The sequence below is a fragment of the Eucyclogobius newberryi genome, unplaced genomic scaffold (genome assembly GCF_026437365.1).
Source record: "Eucyclogobius newberryi isolate DKJ021-1_F unplaced genomic scaffold, fEucNew1.0.hap1 SCAF_5, whole genome shotgun sequence".
Classification (NCBI taxonomy): domain Eukaryota; kingdom Metazoa; phylum Chordata; class Actinopteri; order Gobiiformes; family Gobiidae; genus Eucyclogobius; species Eucyclogobius newberryi.
Genome location: NW_027316167.1, coordinates 33,566,307 through 33,585,505, shown reverse-complemented (window position 1 = coordinate 33,585,505; position 19,199 = coordinate 33,566,307). Strand labels below are relative to the sequence as shown.

Below are 19,199 nucleotides of genomic sequence, written 5' to 3'. Positions count from 1 at the left end.
AAAGGTGACCGGGTTCAACATATGCATTATCTATGGGTTTTAATATCCAACACAATATGATGTAAAACAGCTATTAAAATATTGAAATGTATTGTATACAGTCTTATTTATATGTTTTTGAGTTTTAGGACTTGTAAGTTATTATAATAAGTTATTGGTTGCAAGCGTCAGTTTTATCCTCAGACTATAATGTAGAGAACTGGTTTTGCAGCACATGAGTGCAGTGGCTGCGTTTGACTTTAAACACCATAAAGACCATAATCATGATTTACATACAGTTCAAACTGAACGTATGTGGCTCGAAAGTCAATTCATGCCTGACCCAGTCTTACATTAAATTTTTCCTCTTTCTTTATCTTTCTTATTCTCTATTGCAGTATCAAAGGTGAAGTCTTTATTGTGCCCATTGGAAAATGTGTCCTTTGCATTTGACCCGTCCTTTAAAGCTGCTGGGACAGTTTTAAAAATACTATCCATATTCTGGGGGCATAAAAACGACATCTTAGATGTTCTGTGCCACAGCTGCGAGAGACTGCAGCCTGCAGCGCCTCCATGTTTGTCGCTCCATAATCAAGTTTGCATGATGCAATATTAGCCGGGCAGCATAACGTTAGCATAGTGAGATATTAGCCTAGCTAAATGTTTTTATTGCTTTGTTGTTCTTGCAAGTAGTGAGTTTTGATAGTTTATTGGTTCTAGAATGTATTCAAAGAATTTTGGGGGTCTTTTGGCCCACTTACATTTATGAATATGATATTTAGCCAGTAGTATAAGTAGGTTTTTATGTATTTTGTGTTAATGTCTATGCCTTACGTAGAGAAAAGTAATTAAACATCTCTTTTTCATCTTTGCATTATTTGGCTTTGAATTTTTTGGGGGTTAATGTTAGTTTCTATTTCAATCCAAAAGAAAAGTACAGACAAATGTTCAAAAAACTGATGCGGTATGGATTCAAAATGATGCTCATAAAAAGTGCAATCAACATCAATCTTCTTGAATACACATTGTTGAGATATATGTTGCAATGCAATATGTTGAATGTTAGTCTTTGGTTTTATAAAAAATACAATATTTAGAAATGGTGTTCCATGCATGGACACATAATTATTAGCCCGGCTAAATGACGTTAGTATGGACACATATTAGCCCGGCTAAATGACGTTAGCATGGACACATATTAGCCTGGCTAAATTACGTTAGCATGGAGACATATTAGCCTGGCTAAATGACGTTAGTATGGACACATTATTAGCCCGGCTAAATGACGTTAGTATGGACACATATTAGCCTGGCTAAATGACGTTAGTATGGACACATATTAGCCAGGCTAAATGACGTTAGCATGGACACTTATTAGCCCGGCTAAATGACGTTAGCATGGAGACATATTAGCCCGGCTAAATGACGTTAGCATGGACACTTATTAGCCCGGCTAAATGACGTTAGCATGGAGACATATTAGCCCGGCTAAATGACGTTAGCATAGACACATATTAGCCCGGCTAAATTACGTTAGCATGGACACATATTAGCCCGGCTAAATTACGTTAGCATGGAGACATATTAGCCTGGCTAAATGACGTTAGCATGGAGACATATCTGCCCGGCTAAATGACGTTAGCATGGAGACATATTAGCCCGGCTAAATGACGTTAGCATGGAGACATATTAGCCCGGCTAAATGACGTTAGTATGGACACATTATTAGCCCGGCTAAATGACGTTAGCATGGAGAAATATTAGCCCGGTTAAATGACGTTAGCATGGACACATATTAGCCCGGCTAAATGACGTTAGTATGGACACATTATTAGCCCGGCTAAATGACGTTAGTATGGACACATTATTAGCCCGGCTAAATGACGTTAGCATGGACACATATTAGCCCGGCTAAATGACGTTAGCATGGACACATAATTAGCCCGGCTAAATGACGTTAGTATGGACACATTATTAGCCCGGCTAAATGACGTTAGTACGGACACATTATTAGCCCAGTTAAATTACGTTAGCATGGAGACATATTAGCCCGGCTAAATGACGTTAGTATGGAGACATATTAGCCCGGCTAAATGACGTTAGTATGGAGACATATTAGCCTGGCTAAATGACGTTAGCATGGAGACATATCTGCCCGGCTAAATGACGTTAGCATGGAGACATATTAGCCCGGCTAAATGACGTTAGCATGGAGACATATTAGCCCGGCTAAATGACGTTAGTATGGACACATTATTAGCCCGGCTAAATGACGTTAGCATGGAGAAATATTAGCCCGGTTAAATGACGTTAGCATGGACACATATTAGCCCGGCTAAATGACGTTAGTATGGACACATTATTAGCCCGGCTAAATAACGTTAGTATGGACACATTATTAGCCCGGCTAAATGACGTTAGCATGGACACATATTAGCCCGGCTAAATGACGTTAGCATGGACACATAATTAGCCCGGCTAAATGACGTTAGTATGGACACATTATTAGCCCGGCTAAATGACGTTAGTACGGACACATTATTAGCCCGGTTAAATGACGTTAGCATGGACACATATTAGCCCGGCTAAATGACGTTAGCATGGACACATATTAGCCCGGCTAAATGACGTTAGCATGGACACATATTAGCCTGGCTCTGCAGCTCCTGGTTCCTGGTGGATAATCACATTTTCAGCCCTGTGTTGGTCCCAGCTGTAACAGACTAAATGGATCAGACCTGGAGCGTAGCAGAGGCAAACACAACATGCTACATTTGAAATGCAGCAGTTTTGCTTTAATATGAAACACACGGATAACACAAGTCACTAAAACCTGTCTTTAATACAACTCTATGCTCAAAAAGACACCTTTCCCCTCCTCCTATTGCTCAGCTTCTGTCATTCTCTGAGTGAATGACAGGTTGGTTTAGCCAATCACAGTGAAGCGTGAACCTTCAGAAGAAGCACATTTGCAGGGTTTAAAATTCTTTGTGTCCATGGATTGTGATAGAATTTAAATTGTGATGTAGGAGCTGTGGAGAATTGTGATATTCTTTTTTTTTTTTGTAATTAAATAATATTAAATGTTTGGTTATTACAGCTGGAAATCAGCCTTTGGTTACGGTCCAATGTGCTTAATTCATGTTGTATCTTATCTGTCCATTAACATGCACTGTCCCAATCTAAATAAATACAACAAAATTAGCTGAGTAGCCTTCATCAAACTCTCAAAATGTACAATAGAACTGTCCACAGCTGAGCTTCCTAAACCCTGATATCATATTTGCTGTGCATTTGCTGAACCACTGCAGTGACGGCCGTGGACTCAAGGATAAAGCCAGTGTTGATTTCCCTCTCTCCTCAGTCTTATAATCATCCCTGTGTGGTTTGCAGACGTGGTGTTTACTGAACTCTGGAGCGGGTCTTTCTCTGTGTCACATCCTTACAAAGCGTTCTGTGTTTGTCCCGTGCAGGTTGACCCACGACATCAGCCTGGACGAGTTTGAAGATGACGATCTGTCGGAGATTACAGAGATCACAGACGAACGAGGGATGAGCCTCAACTGCAACGGGCCGGACCTGAAGGTGAGCGAGAGGAAAGCCTCCGTTTATACAGCGCGTCTGGACTCTCAAACACGCTTTACAATGTACCGTATTTTCTATAAGTCGCACCGGAGTATAAGTCGCACCAGCCAAAAAATGCATAATAGAGATGAAAAAAACACACTGTATATAAGTGGCACTGGAGTATGAAATGCGGTTGCAAGTGTGAAAATAACAAATAATATCACATTTAAGTCGCTCTTGAGTATATAAGTATAAATATAAGTATAAGTCGCACCCCGGCCAAAACTATGAAAAAAGGTGCAACTTATAGTCCAGGAAATACGGTATTATACAGTAAACTACATCCGTAACACTAAAATCACACTAGGCAAGGACAATATTGAAATTGTGTGTCAACGTGGCTAAAATAACTGTGATTAACGATAATATCATGATAATTAATACAATTGCTGACTATTTAAACACGTTATAGATGTAAATATTTTAAAGAGAACTTCATGGAGAAGTGGCTTTTTCTGGTGGTACAATGGGATTCGGGTTTGACAATATAAAAATGTATTTTGCAATATATTTTTTGCATAATCTTGATTACAATATTCAGACGATTTTTCAACGTATTTTTCAATGTAGCTCTAAATGTAAATGGAACATAACATTTACCATACAAGGTAGAAATATCAGTTTATACACTTCGGTCGGTCTTTTTTTGAGATACATTTGAATAACTTTAGATGATATACTCAATATTCTACTTCTGCGCATTTCCAAAACAGCTGTTTGTTTGTCCACTCCAGCGTTAAATCTGTCCCTCTCAGTTCAGTCCACTCGTCCCGGAGCAGAGTGGCCCCTGCTGCATTCTGGGTACTGAGTCTAAATAATTCACTCAGAGTTGTTTCCTGAGTGCCCCACTGCCCCGAGATACGTCCAAAAACAAACATGTGTTTTTTAGTATCTGAGCACTGTAAAAGAAAAGCGACTTCAAAGAGCTTTTAACCATGTTTTCTTTTCTCATTCACTCACTCAAAGTATTTGGAGTGAATTATTCTGCAGACGTGTTTCTTTCCTCAAGTTGGTTTGCTCAATACTGTGATTAAAAATGTCGAAAATATAAAATACTGCATGCGGATTCATTATTTACACTTTTGTCCTCCTCTCATTATTGGCTATTTCCTGGGAAAACTTATCATACAGTTAAATCATATCTTTCAAACACAATTGTAATCAGAATATTAGTGTACCGTGAGAATCTATCTGCATTTGTTCAACTATACGAGCAGAAAACACACATGAAGTGGACATGTTTCTGTTGTGTTACTACTTCATGGCTTGATTTTCCTTTGGTGCAGATCAAGTAGCCTCTGCAGTACATGTGAACCACGCTTATCTCGCAGAGGTCGTTGTGGTTCCAGGATGTGCTTCAGATTTGCGTTCGTGTCAGAAATGTGCCTCGCTCCGTAACCACGGCAACAGGACAGTTTGACGATGTCGTTTGTTTTGGATCAAGGGTCTTTCTCGCCGCCCACAGTTTGAGCAGTGTGTGGGGGCGATCGGAAGAGCAGGTGATTTTATTTCTCCTGATGTGTGATTGTTCACTTTTGGCCATCAGCACAACACATCGCTAAAGTATTGGTAATCGATAGCACAGTATTGCCCGGCAACAACAAACAATTTCGCAGTAACATCAAGGTCCTACATCTGATAGAAATGTACTGTTTTCTAAAAGGGAAAATTCATGATTTTCAATATGTAGTCTGAATTATCTCTGATTTAGTCTTGGTTTTGTCTCTGTTAACACATTAAGGTGTAAATAAATATACTTCAATATTGCTGAAATTATTGCATTCAAAAGTATGATTATTGCCGTACTATTGATATCACACAATTAATCACAATTAATCAACTAATCGGGACTAGTTGACAAAAAAATAAGTCACATTTTTACTTTTGGACTATACAGACTCTAAAATGCATGAAAAATATACTCTATAACAAAGACAGTGGTATTATTCAATTCAAATGTCAACAAAGAATGAACAATTATTGATTTTTTTTTTTTTTATAAATAATACACTTCGTTTGTAGGTATTCTCTATGTAAAAGGCTTCTGTCAGCATGTTTCAATGTTTATTTATTTAAAAATATACTTAAATGTACAATAGAATATAATAGTTTGACTTGTCGACTAATTAAATAAAAAAAAACTTTGACAGTTGACTAAAATAATCACTAGTTGCAGTCCTAACTAAATTGCATATTACAATAATTTACAAAATGAATACAAATAAATATTGGAAAATTAGAATAGTCTCAATCTTTATCAGAACTGCTTGATAATATTTAAAGTAACTACTTCAATTACTTGTCTCTTTTCATTATTAATGTCATATTTGAAGTGAGTTTAAAATGCTAGTAATTGTGTCAACTCAGATTCACAGATTTGTAGAAGGTAAATATTGTGTTTGATGGAGAAGTGATGAAATATTAATCTGCCTCTTGGTCAGAAACCCCCTGCTTTGTCTGGATCACAGCTTGTTACGTCCTGCGGTGGTGACATCATCGCCCCGGGACGCTGCAGGGGGCTCCTCGTCCTGTCAATAATTCATAATCATCGTAGACATTACAGAGAGCGTCTGGGGCGGGTGTGAGGCGGCTGAGAGGGAACGGGGAGCCCAGGTCTAAAGATTTCCATGAGATAACAATCCAGTGTGAAGAGTTTAGAACCTGCGACTGCTGATTATAACTGCAAACTGTGATTATAACTGCAAACTGTGTCCCAGAAATATCGATATCGCAGACAATTAAATGTATTTCTCCCCATGACAGAAATGTACTGTTTTTAGAAAGTAGAAAGTAAAAAGGGCAGTTTTTTGTCATAATTCTCATGTAAATATCTTGTTTTAGTCTTGGTTAAGTTGTTGTTTTGGCTCGTTTTATTAATAAATTATGACATATTGCACATTAACACATCTTACGCTCATTTTTTTCAAGCTTTTAGTGTGTTATAAAGTTATTGCCTGATCGAAATCACACCTTGAGTTGTGTTTAGCTTAGTTTTCGCTAGTTTCATTCATCCTGACAGCGAGCTCCTCTTGCTGTAACCTCGGAAAGACCTCAGCTTCAATTTGACCTGATTGTGACGTCATCGGGGGAGATCCAGAGGTCGCCTGTGCGGCATCGTGTGGCTTATGTTAAAGTTTTATAGGAATATTGTTAGAATAGAATAGAATAAATACAACAGATAATTATTGAATATCTTTTTTTATTGTGCAGCCCAAAATCAGAACAAATGCAGACTCAAACTGGACAAAACAGAACCTGAATTGAAAATGTGCAGAAACAGAGGAACATAAAGCTGTCTCGTGTGTTTGGGCCTGACCTCTGACCTCGTGGTGAAGACGACAGGGACTCAAAGGGCAAATGTCAGCACTGGAGTCCCTCTGCTCAGTGTAATACTTAAGTTTTAATATGAAAAGGAATATTACGCTAAATAGACTCTCTTCTTACTTGTTTGTGCTGTATTGTTCTGCTTGTTTCACTAGTTTCAAGCTGTTTTTAGATGCATGGCACAACAAAGGCGTGAATAAATATGAAAAAATTAAAAAATATGTGGAATCTTTCAAGTAAACGGAAGAGCATGTCCAGAGTAGCTTAGATCCACCTGGAAACACATCTCCAATAATAAATCCAGTCACATACAGTATTGATTCACACTGCTACATCCCTCCTGCTCTTGGGGCCAAGATCGTAATTCTGATAAATGTGGTGGAAATGTCCAGTGTGTGGTGAACGTACGCATAAAGATACAGCCCGGGTTTAGCGTGTAGCAAACGTGTAAATATGTCACGAGCAGCACTGTTTAAGTTACCGATGTACCAAGCCCTATTGGATCATGCCAACGTACGCCACAAATAACGAAAAGAGTGAAATTGTGGCTGGTTGGAGACATAATGTTTCTACGGGAAGTGACGAGTGTTCGCTTTTTGTACAAATGTTGAGTGAAAAGTATAGATTTGAGGCTGATAACATCTCGCAGCTCAGTCAGCGCAGATACAACGGCTTTTGAGCGGCTTTTTCACGACTTTACACTGACTTTTAACAACTAGACACAGGGAAACTCTCTGACACTTACAAGCCACGTTTCCGTTCCATCACATTTGACCATTTATTAGTGTTTTCTACACAACTCACTACAACAAAGCCACTTTTGCGTTTTAAAATGCAGCTGTATTCGTGTATGATGTAATTTGTTGTTATTGATATGTGTGCAGTTTTCAGATTTCTTTTGGCGTTTACATTTGTTTACATCAGCGACCAGAGCCAAGATGGCTGCGAGCGGCGTACGGGTCACGTGTCTGGCAGGAACCGATATAAACTACATGTAACTTTTCAGGTTGAGGGTCTGCCATTTGCTCGTCTCCATGAAAATGTGATTTCTTTAGCACGAGACCAAATCTTTCGAGGTATTTTTTGTGAATCGTTGCGTCTGCCGCACGCCTCAATTGAATATAGTTTCCTGATATAAACCCCCCCGAGTGAAAGGCCAAAGGGATCATGATTAAAAGCGCTCTCTATCAGTCCCAGAGAGACCCGTCTCCATGGAAACAGGGTTTCACTTCCTGGTGGAGAAAGAGCTAAAATAACACCTCCGCCATCTGCAGCTCGTCACGTCACACTGAGGGAGAGAGGGAACGAGAGAGAGAAGAGAAAGAGAGAAAGAGAGTGGAGAAAGAAGGAAGCTGTGAGAGGATGAGAGACGGAGGCGGAGAGGAAGGGGAAAGAAAGAAAGGGAGGAGAGGGATGCAGAGGAAAGAAGCTAATTGAATTTCAGTTACAACAATGCAACTGATGATTGAAACTATTAACATTAAAGGGAATTAAATGACCTTTTTTACCTTTTTGATTCAGGCTTGTTTCATTAATCTTCTTCCCTCAGACTCAGAAAACACTCCAGACTCTTTCTGAGCATTTCTGTCATCAAATTACATTCATTAGGACTGTGTGGTTGCTTTAGCATGTCGGGGCAAGCTAGCTTTTGTATGAATCCTCTTTGTAATTCCCCCTGCTGCCAGTAGGTGGAGCTCTAACTCAATTCTTAACATGGAAAATTGCTTCATATTCAAGACGTTATTTTAAATCCTAAAACATGAGATGCCAAAGCAGAGGTATTTTGTTGTTATTATTATTATTATTATTATTATTATTATTATTATTATTATTATTATTATGGTTGTGGTTGTGGTTGTGGTTGTGGTTGTGGTTGTGGTTGTGGTTGTGGTTGGCCTCACTGGGGTTTTTTTTCAGTTTGCATTGCTGTGTGATATTTGGGGCAGTTCAAAAGGTGGTGTGTTTTGTGGCGATGCATCGGAACAGGCCACTAGAGGGCACTGTTGGATTCACGTGGGCTGTAAAGGAGTTCAGCTGCTTTGAAGAAGCTGTGTGGAGCTGATGTGGAGCACCTCCTCTCAGGATGGAGCTGTGTGGAGCAGCTCCTCTCAGGATGGAGCTGTGTGGAGCAGCTCCTCTCAGGATGGAGCTGTGTGGAGCAGCTCCTCTCAGGATGGAGCTGTGTGGAGCAGCTCCTCTCAGGATGGAGCTGATGTGGAGCACCTCCTCTCAGGAGGAAGCTGATGCGGAGCACCTCCTCTCAGGAGGAAGCTGATGTGGAGCACCTCCTCTCAGGAGGAAGCTGATGTGGAGCACCTCCTCTCAGGATGGAGCTGATGTGGAGCACCTCCTCTCAGGATGGAGCTGATGTGGGGCACCTCCTCTCAGGATGGAGCTGATGTGGGGCACCTCCTCTCAGGATGGAGCTGATGCGGAGCACCTCCTCTCAGGATGGAGCTGATGCGGAGCACCTCCTCTCAGGAGGGAGCTGATGCGGAGCACCTCCTCTCAGGATGGAGCTGATGCGGAGCACCTCCTCTCAGGATGGAGCTGATGCGGAGCACCTCCTCTCAGGATGGAGCTGATGCGGAGCAGCTCCTCTCAGGATGGAGCTGATGCGGAGCAGCTCCTCTCAGGATGGAGCTGATGTGGAGCAGCTCCTCTCAGGAGGGAGCTGATGTGGAGCACCTCCTCTCAGGATGGAGCTGTGTGGAGCAGCTCCTCTCAGGATGGAGCTGATGTGGAGCAGCTCCTCTCAGGATGGAGCTGTGTGGAGCAGCTCCTCTCAGGATGGAGCTGTGTGGAGCAGCTCCTCTCAGGATGGAGCTGTGTGGAGCAGCTCCTCTCAGGATGGAGCTGTGTGGAGCAGCTCCTCTCAGGATGGAGCTGATGTGGAGCACCTCCTCTCAGGAGGAAGCTGATGCGGAGCACCTCCTCTCAGGAGGAAGCTGATGTGGAGCACCTCCTCTCAGGAGGAAGCTGATGTGGAGCACCTCCTCTCAGGATGGAGCTGATGTGGAGCACCTCCTCTCAGGATGGAGCTGATGTGGGGCACCTCCTCTCAGGATGGAGCTGATGTGGGGCACCTCCTCTCAGGATGGAGCTGATGCGGAGCACCTCCTCTCAGGATGGAGCTGATGTGGAGCACCTCCTCTCAGGAGGAAGCTGATGTGGAGCACCTCCTCTCAGGATGGAGCTGATGTGGAGCACCTCCTCTCAGGATGGAGCTGATGCGGAGCACCTCCTCTCAGGATGGAGCTGATGCGGAGCACCTCCTCTCAGGATGGAGCTGATGCGGAGCACCTCCTCTCAGGATGGAGCTGATGCGGAGCACCTCCTCTCAGGATGGAGCTGATGCGGAGCAGCTCCTCTCAGGATGGAGCTGATGTGGAGCAGCTCCTCTCAGGATGGAGCTGATGTGGAGCAGCTCCTCTCAGGAGGGAGCTGATGTGGAGCACCTCCTCTCAGGATGGAGCTGTGTGGAGCAGCTCCTCTCAGGATGGAGCTGATGTGGAGCAGCTCCTCTCAGGATGGAGCTGTGTGGAGCAGCTCCTCTCAGGATGGAGCTGTGTGGAGCAGCTCCTCTCAGGATGGAGCTGTGTGGAGCAGCTCCTCTCAGGATGGAGCTGTGTGGAGCAGCTCCTCTCAGGATGGAGCTGATGTGGAGCACCTCCTCTCAGGAGGAAGCTGATGCGGAGCACCTCCTCTCAGGAGGAAGCTGATGTGGAGCACCTCCTCTCAGGATGGAGCTGATGTGGAGCACCTCCTCTCAGGATGGAGCTGATGTGGAGCACCTCCTCTCAGGATGGAGCTGATGTGGGGCACCTCCTCTCAGGATGGAGCTGATGTGGGGCACCTCCTCTCAGGATGGAGCTGATGCGGAGCACCTCCTCTCAGGATGGAGCTGATGCGGAGCACCTCCTCTCAGGATGGAGCTGATGCGGAGCACCTCCTCTCAGGAGGAAGCTGATGTGGAGCACCTCCTCTCAGGATGGAGCTGATGTGGAGCACCTCCTCTCAGGATGGAGCTGATGTGGGGCACCTCCTCTCAGGATGGAGCTGATGTGGGGCACCTCCTCTCAGGATGGAGCTGATGTGGAGCACCTCCTCTCAGGATGGAGCTGATGCGGAGCACCTCCTCTCAGGATGGAGCTGATGCGGAGCACCTCCTCTCAGGAGGAAGCTGATGTGGAGCACCTCCTCTCAGGATGGAGCTGATGTGGAGCACCTCCTCTCAGGATGGAGCTGATGTGGGGCACCTCCTCTCAGGATGGAGCTGATGTGGGGCACCTCCTCTCAGGATGGAGCTGATGCGGAGCACCTCCTCTCAGGATGGAGCTGATGCGGAGCACCTCCTCTCAGGATGGAGCTGATGCGGAGCACCTCCTCTCAGGATGGAGCTGATGCGGAGCACCTCCTCTCAGGATGGAGCTGTGTGGAGCAGCTCCTCTCAGGATGGAGCTGATGTGGAGCAGCTCCTCTCAGGATGGAGCTGATGTGGAGCAGCTCCTCTCAGGATGGAGCTGATGTGGAGCAGCTCCTCTCAGGAGGGAGCTGATGTGGAGCACCTCCTCTCAGGATGGAGCTGTGTGGAGCAGCTCCTCTCAGGATGGAGCTGATGTGGAGCAGCTCCTCTCAGGATGGAGCTGATGTGGAGCAGCTCCTCTCAGGATGGAGCTGATGTGGAGCAGCTCCTCTCAGGATGGAGCTGATGCGGAGCACCTCCTCTCAGGATGGAGCTGTGTGGAGCAGCTCCTCTCAGGATGGAGCTGATGTGGAGCAGCTCCTCTCAGGAGGAAGCTGATGTGGAGCAGCTCCTCTCAGGATGGAGCTGTGTGGAGCAGCTCCTCTCAGGATGGAGCTGATGTGGAGCAGCTCCTCTCAGGAGGGAGCTGATGTGGAGCACCTCCTCTCAGGAGGAAGCTGATGTGGAGCACCTCCTCTCAGGAGGAAGCTGATGTGGAGCACCTCCTCTCAGGAGGAAGCTGATGTGGAGCACCTCCTCTCAGGAGGAAGCTGATGTGGAGCACCTCCTCTCAGGAGGAAGCTGATGTGGAGCAGCTCCTCTCAGGATAGAGCTGATGTGGGGCACCTCCTCTCAGGATAGAGCTGATGTGGGGCACCTCCTCTCACCGCACAGGCCAGTAGACACATGCTTGTCTCCTCCAGCTGCTGTAGCGATGAGGCCTAAACTGGGCAACAGGAGTTAATTATGGAGAAACTCAGCGTTTTGTACGTCTTGAGCAGGAAGAACAGTGAGATGACTGATATTCTGAAATTGACTCGATTAAGGTGAAAGTGTGAAGGAGAGGTGAAGCGGAGAGAAGAGGGGGATGAGGAGAGAAGTGGAAAGAGAGGAGAGGGGGATGAGAAGAGAAGATGAGAGAAGAAAAGAGAGAGGGGAGGAAAATGATTTGTGTAGGTGAAGAAAGAAGGAAAAGACGGAAGGAAGGAAAGAATAGAGAGAGTGATTATTGATATTCTGAAATCACAATGACTCGATTAAGGTGAGAGAGAGAAGGAGAGGAAAAGAGGAGAGGGGGATGAGGAGAGAAGAGGGAGAGGGGGATGAGGAAAGGAGAGGGAAAGGGGGATGAGGAGAGGAGAGAAGAGGAGGATGAGGAGAGGAGAGAAGAGGGAGATGGGGATGAGGAGAGGAGAGGGGGATGAGGAGAGGAGAGGGGGATGAGGAGAGGAGAGGAAAGGAGAGGGGGATGAGGAGAGGAGAGGAGAGAAGAGGGGGATGAGGAGAGGAGAGGAAAGGAGAGGGGGATGAGGAGAGGAAAGGAGAGGGCGATGAGGAGAGGAGAGAAGAGGGAGATGGGGATGAGGAGAGGAGAGGGGGATGAGGAGAGGAGAGGAAAGGAGAGGGGGATGAGGAGAGGAGAGGAGAGAAGAGGAGAGAAGAGGGGGATGAGGAGAGAAGAGGAAAGGAGAGGGGGATGAGGAGAGGAGAGGAGAGAAGAGGGGGATGAGGAGAGGAGAGGAAAGGAGAGGGGGATGAGGAGAGGAGAGGCGAGAAGAGGGGGATGAGGAGAGGAGAGGAAAGGAGAGGGGGATGAGGAGAGGAGAGGAGAGAAGAGGAGAGAAGAGGGGGATGAGGAGAGAAGAGGAAAGGAGAGGGGGATGAGGAGAGGAGAGGAGAGAAGAGGGGGATGAGGAGAGGAGAGGAAAGGAGAGGGGGATGAGGAGAGGAGAGGAGAGAAGAGGGGGATGAGGAGAGGAGAGGAAAGGAGAGGGGGATGAGGAGAGGAGAGGAGAGAAGAGGGGGATGAGGAGAGGAGAGGAAAGGAGAGGGGGATGAGGAGAGGAGAGGAGAGAAGAGGGGGATGAGGAGAGGAGAGGAAAGGAGAGGGGGATGAGGAGAGGAGAGGAGAGAAGAGGGGGATGAGGAGAGGAGAGGAGAGAAGAGGGGGATGAGGAGAGGAGTAGATAGGGGGGAGAGGAAGAGGCAGCTGTGAATCATCCGTCCCTGATGATAATCTGATGTTGTATTGATCCGTTATTGATTTGGGATTAGAGGATTTCAGACAGTACAACGTGGAGAGCCTCATCTGAAACATGGACAATCGCGGAAAAAAATAATTATAATTAACTTGTAATTAGTAATTCTGCACATTTTAATAACACAAACACAATATTTATTCAAAATCTGCAAACGCTGTGGTTTCAACTTGATTTAAATCATTATATATTTTTTTAATTGCTCAAAAAAGTGATATTAAGCTTATTTGACCTCAATCTGTTGACATTTAGAGTTGTTGTTTCTTTAGTCTGAAGTCTTTTTGATCAATAAAACTAACAGTTTAAAGTCATTATTGTGGAACATTTCAGACAAAGCAGTGAACCTTTAATTCAGTTAATTGTAAGTCATTGTTCATTCAACTTCTTTTGACATTTTTCCAGTCAGAAATGTTTCACTTTATTGCCTTTATTGATTTAGTAAATTATCGTTTGATTTGCCATTGAAATAACTATATATAATTTAAATTTTGCACAATAATTTCTTTATATTTTTTCCTGTTTGTCATGCCATGTGTCTCTAGCCGTTGTGTGCTTAGCTGCGATTGGCCCGGTCCCCCCCCCCCCCCCCCCCCGGGTCTCCTCTTGCTCTCAGTCACTATAGAAACTGTGTGAGCAAGCAGCGTTTTGAAGAAGCCGAACGTCAAAAATCGAAGTGGACGTTTGGATTGATCTGTAACGGGACGAGCGGCCGGGACGTGATTACAACGGGACATTTATCGATGTCAGACTGGAAATCAAACAACGTCTGATGGAAGAAAGTGTGTTCATATGTTCTGAGTTTAGTGTTCAGTGCTTGCAGTTGGTTTGCAGGTGTGTATTTTGGACGCAGACCGAAAGAAATCTGATCGTAGTCTGATTTCTGGAGCAATGGGTTTAACTGTCAACTGTTAATGCGAGTGATCGCAGACAAACAGGAGAGAGTTATTTGACTATTCTCTGTGCTCTAAATACATTGGTTACTCTAAAAAACATTGATTAACTGACGTGTTTTTGATGATCAGATTTCTCGTTGTGTTGTTGAATTTTCCATTATTTTAACTGGGACGACAGGTGGAAATGAACTTTTGCTGTATAAAATTACATTACATTACACATTTACTAGACATAAAAAAAAAAAAGATAAACATAATCTATATTTTTTATATATATATATTTATATATATATATATGTATATATATTATATATACATATATAAATATATATATATATATATATATATATATATATATATATATATATATATATATATATATATATGTATTTATACTTCTTTTTTTTTTATTGAGCGAAAAACCCAAAGTTAAACCACTTCACAACCTCGATTCTGACTGAAATAGTTCTTCTAGTGGTTGTGCATGGTTGTGTCTTGTTGTGTGTGGTTGTGTGTTGTGTGTGGTTGTGTGTGGTTGTGTGTGGTTGTGTGTTGTTGTGTGTGGTTGTGTGTGGTTGTGTGTGGTTGTGTGGTTGTGTGTTGTTGTGTGTGGTTGTGTGTGGTTGTGTGTTGTTGTGTGTGGTTGTGTGGTTGTGTGTTGTTGTGTGTGGTTGTGTGTGGTTGTGTGTTGTTGTGTGTGGTTGTGTGTGGTTGTGTGTGGTTGTGTGGTTGTGTGTTGTTGTGTGTGGTTGTGTCTTGTTGTGTGTGGTTGTGTGTTGTTGTGTGTGGTTGTGTCTTGTTGTGTGTGGTTGTGTCTTGTTGTGTGTGGTTGTGTGTTGTTGTGTGTGGTTGTGTCTTGTTGTGTGTGGTTGTGTGTTGTGTGTGGTTGTGTGTGGTTGTGTGTGGTTGTGTGTTGTTGTGTGTGGTTGTGTGTTGTGTGTGGTTGTGTGTTGTTGTGTGTGGTTGTGTGTGGTTGTGTGTTGTTGTGTGTGGTTGTGGACACATTCAGAGTGTATTAGTTTATGTGTGACATGTTTATTGAACCTGAATTTTAGTCTTTGTGTCGAGTTGTATCATTCTTATGCAAAAGGACATACAAGAACTGCCCCTCTGCAGATTCATGTTTCCCAGAAGAGAGTGGACACAGTTTCTTACACTTCTTATCTTTCATGTGAGTCAGCAGAACACTCTGACTAACGGCATGAGAACAGAGTTTTACAGTAACGCTCCGTGAAAGTCATGTGACCTCAGTGTGACGCTGCTCTGTTTGGCTCCAGCCAGCTGAAGCAAATCAGGGCTAGCAGTTATAGCGGCTAATGTGGAGCCGGATCAGAGCCAATCAGGAGCGAGTGTGTAGAAGGCACCCGCCCACGTCACTGGCTTACACTGAGCGGGCACATAGCAACGAGCCAAGCGGCCAATCAAACGGGCTGCTAACGTGAGCTGAACAGTACGTCAGAGAAGCGCTGCGCCTGATTGGTCAGTTATTATTGTCCATATCTTGAGTTACAAAGACAATTGTCAAATAAAAACATCACAAAGAGCTTTTGAAATGAACATTTCGAGGTCAGAATGACGAGCCTCACAACAGCAGTTACAAACCGCTGCACTCACTTCCTGTTTGGAGCGCGGTAGCTAACATGCTAGCACTGTCCTCTCCTATATACAGTCTGTAATGAAGAAGAGAACCACCCTTAATCCTGTATTCCACCATTTTACACATGCATTTTGGGGATACGGATTTAAGTGCAAATTTGATGTCAATTTTATTTTATTGATAAACTATACTCATAGATACTAAACAATAACATGTACATGTTTTTTACTGCTATAGGATATTGGTGTTTTGTGAGCGCCAATACAAAATATTATGAAAATTAAAACCTTAAAGCTGTGCCGGCCCAATTCCACAGAGCTCTACAGGAGCGCTACAGGAGCGCAACAGGAGTGCAACAGCAGTGCTACAGCAGTGCTACAGGAGTGCAACAGGAGTGCAACAGCAGTGCAACAGCAGTGCTACAGGAGTGCAACAGGATTGCAACAGGAGTGCTACAGCAGTGCTACAGGAGTGCTACAGCAGTGCTACAGGAGTGCAACAGGAGTGCTACAGGAGTGCAACAGGAGTGCAACAGGAGTGCAACAGCAGTGCTACAGGAGTGCAACAGGAGTGCTACAGCAGTGCTACAGCAGTGCTACAGGAGTGCTACAGCAGTGCTACAGGAGTGCAACAGGAGTGCTACAGCAGTGCTACAGGAGTGCTACAGCAGTGCTACAGGAGTGCTACAGCAGTGCTACAGGAGTGCAACAGCAGTGCTACAGCAGTGCTACAGGAGTGCTACAGCAGTGCTACAGGAGTGCTACAGGAGTGCTACAGCAGTGCTACAGGAGTGCTACAGGAGTGCTTCAGGAGTGCTACAGCAGTGCTACAGCAGTGCTACAGGAGTGCTACAGGAGTGCTACAGCAGTGCTACAGGAGTGCTACAGGAGTGCTACAGCAGTGCTACAGGAATGCTACAGGAGTGCTACAGGAGTGCTACAGGAGTGCTACAGCAGTGCTACAGGAGTGCAACAGCAGTGCTACAGGAGTGCTACAGGAGTGCTACAGCAGTACTACAGCAGTACTACAGGAGTGCTACAGCAGTGCTACAGGAGTGCTACAGCAGTGCTACAGGAGTGCAACAGCAGTGCTACAGGAGTGCTACAGGAGTGCTACAGGAGTGCTACAGCAGTGCTACAGCAGTGCTACAGGAGTGCTACAGCAGTGCTACAGGAGTGCTACAGCAGTGCTACAGGAGTGCTACAGAAGTGCTACAGCAGTGCTACAGGAGTGCAACAGCAGTGCTACAGTAGTGCTACAGGAGTGCTACAGGAGTGCAACAGCAGTGCTACAGGAGTGCTACAGGAGTGCTACAGCAGTGCTACAGCAGTACTACAGGAGTGCAACAGCAGTGCTACAGGAGTGCTACAGGAGTGCAACAGCAGTTCTACAGGAGTGCTACAGCAGTGCTACAGGAGTGCAACAGCAGTGCTACAGCAGTGCTACAGCAGTGCTACAGCAGTGCTACAGCAGTGCTACAGCAGTGCTACAGGAGTGCTACAGGAGTGCAACAGGAGTGCAACAGCAGTGCAACAGCAGTGCTACAGCAGTGCTACAGGAGTGCAACAGGAGTGCTACAGCAGTGCTACAGGAGTGCTACAGCAGTGCTACAGGAGTGCAACAGGAGTGCTACAGCAGTGCTACAGGAGCGCTACAGGAGCGCAACAGGAGTGCAACAGCAGTGCAACAGCAGTGCAACAGCAGTGCTACAGCAGTGCTACAGGAGTGCAACAGGAGTGCAACAGCAGTGCTACAGGAGTGCAACAGCAGTGCTACAGCAGTGCTACAGGAGTGCAACAGCAGTTCTACAGGAGTGCAACAGCAGTGCTACAGCAGTGCTACAGCAGTGCTACAGGAGTGCTACAGGAGTGCAACAGGAGTGCAACAGCAGTGCAACAGCAGTGCTACAGCAGTGCTACAGGAGTGCAACAGGAGTGCTACAGCAGTGCTACAGGAGCGCTACAGGAGTGCAACAGGAGTGCAACAGCAGTGCTACAGGAGTGCAACAGCAGTGCTACAGGAGTGCAACAGCAGTGCTACAGGAGTGCTACAGGAGTGCTACAGCAGTGCTACAGCAGTGCTACAGCAGTACTACAGCAGTACTACAGGAGTGCAACAGCAGTGCTACACCAGTGCTACAGGAGTGCAACAGCAGTGCTACAGGAGTGCTACAGGAGTGCTACAGCAGTGCTACAGGAGTGCTACAGCAGTGCTACAGGAGTGCTACAGAAGTGCTACAGCAGTGCTACAGGAGTGCAACAGCAGTGCTACAGTAGTGCTACAGCAGTGCTACAGGAGTGCTACAGGAGTGCAACAGCAGTGCTACAGGAGTGCTACAGGAGTGCAACAGCAGTTCTACAGGACTGCTACAGCAGTGCTACAGGAGTGCAACAGCAGTGCTACAGCAGTGCTACAGCAGTGCTACAGGAGTGCAACAGGAGTGCAACAGCAGTGCAACAGCAGTGCTACAGCAGTGCTACAGGAGTGCAACAGGAGTGCTACAGCAGTGCTACAGGAGTGCTACAGCAGTGCTACAGGAGTGCAACAGGAGTGCTACAGCAATGCTACAGGAGCGCTACAGGAGTGCAACAGGAGTGCAACAGGAGTGCTACAGCAGTGCTACAGGAGCGCTACAGGAGTGCAACAGGAGTGCAACAGCAGTGCAACAGCAGTGCTACAGCAGTGCTACAGCAGTGCTACAGCAGTGCAACAGCAGTGCTACAGGAGTGCAACAGCAGTGCTACAGGAGTGCTACAGGAGTGCTACAGCAGTGCTACAGCAGTGCTACAGCAGTACTACAGCAGTACTACAGGAGTGCAACAGCAGTGCTACAGCAGTGCTACAGGAGTGCTACAGCAGTGCTACAGGAGTGCAACAGCAGTGCTACAGGAGTGCTACAGGAGTGCTACAGGAGTGCTACAGCAGTGCTACAGGAGTGCTACAGCAGTGCTACAGGAGTGCTACAGCAGTGCTACAGGAGTGCTACAGAAGTGCTACAGCAGTGCTACAGGAGTGCAACAGCAGTGCTACAGTAGTGCTACAGCAGTGCTACAGGAGTGCTACAGGAGTGCAACAGCAGTGCTACAGGAGTGCTACAGGAGTGCTACAGCAGTACTACAGGAGTGCAACAGCAGTGCTACAGGAGTGCAACAGCAGTTCTACAGGACTGCTACAGCAGTGCTACAGGAGTGCAACAGCAGTGCTACAGCAGTGCTACAGCAGTGCTACAGGAGTGCAACAGGAGTGCAACAGCAGTGCAACAGCAGTGCTACAGC

At 45.6% G+C, this 19,199-nt stretch overlaps 1 protein-coding gene across 1 annotated transcript in view; it reads left to right on the top strand.

The window, feature by feature from the left end:
• Positions 1-19,199, top strand: part of mapk8ip1b (mitogen-activated protein kinase 8 interacting protein 1b) — an 89,020-nt gene that overhangs the window by 13,943 nt on the left and 55,878 nt on the right. The window contains exon 2 of the mRNA XM_072465257.1: positions 3,453-3,564. Coding sequence (XP_072321358.1) covers positions 3,453-3,564 — 112 coding nt within the window. The remainder of the gene's footprint in view (positions 1-3,452; positions 3,565-19,199) is intronic.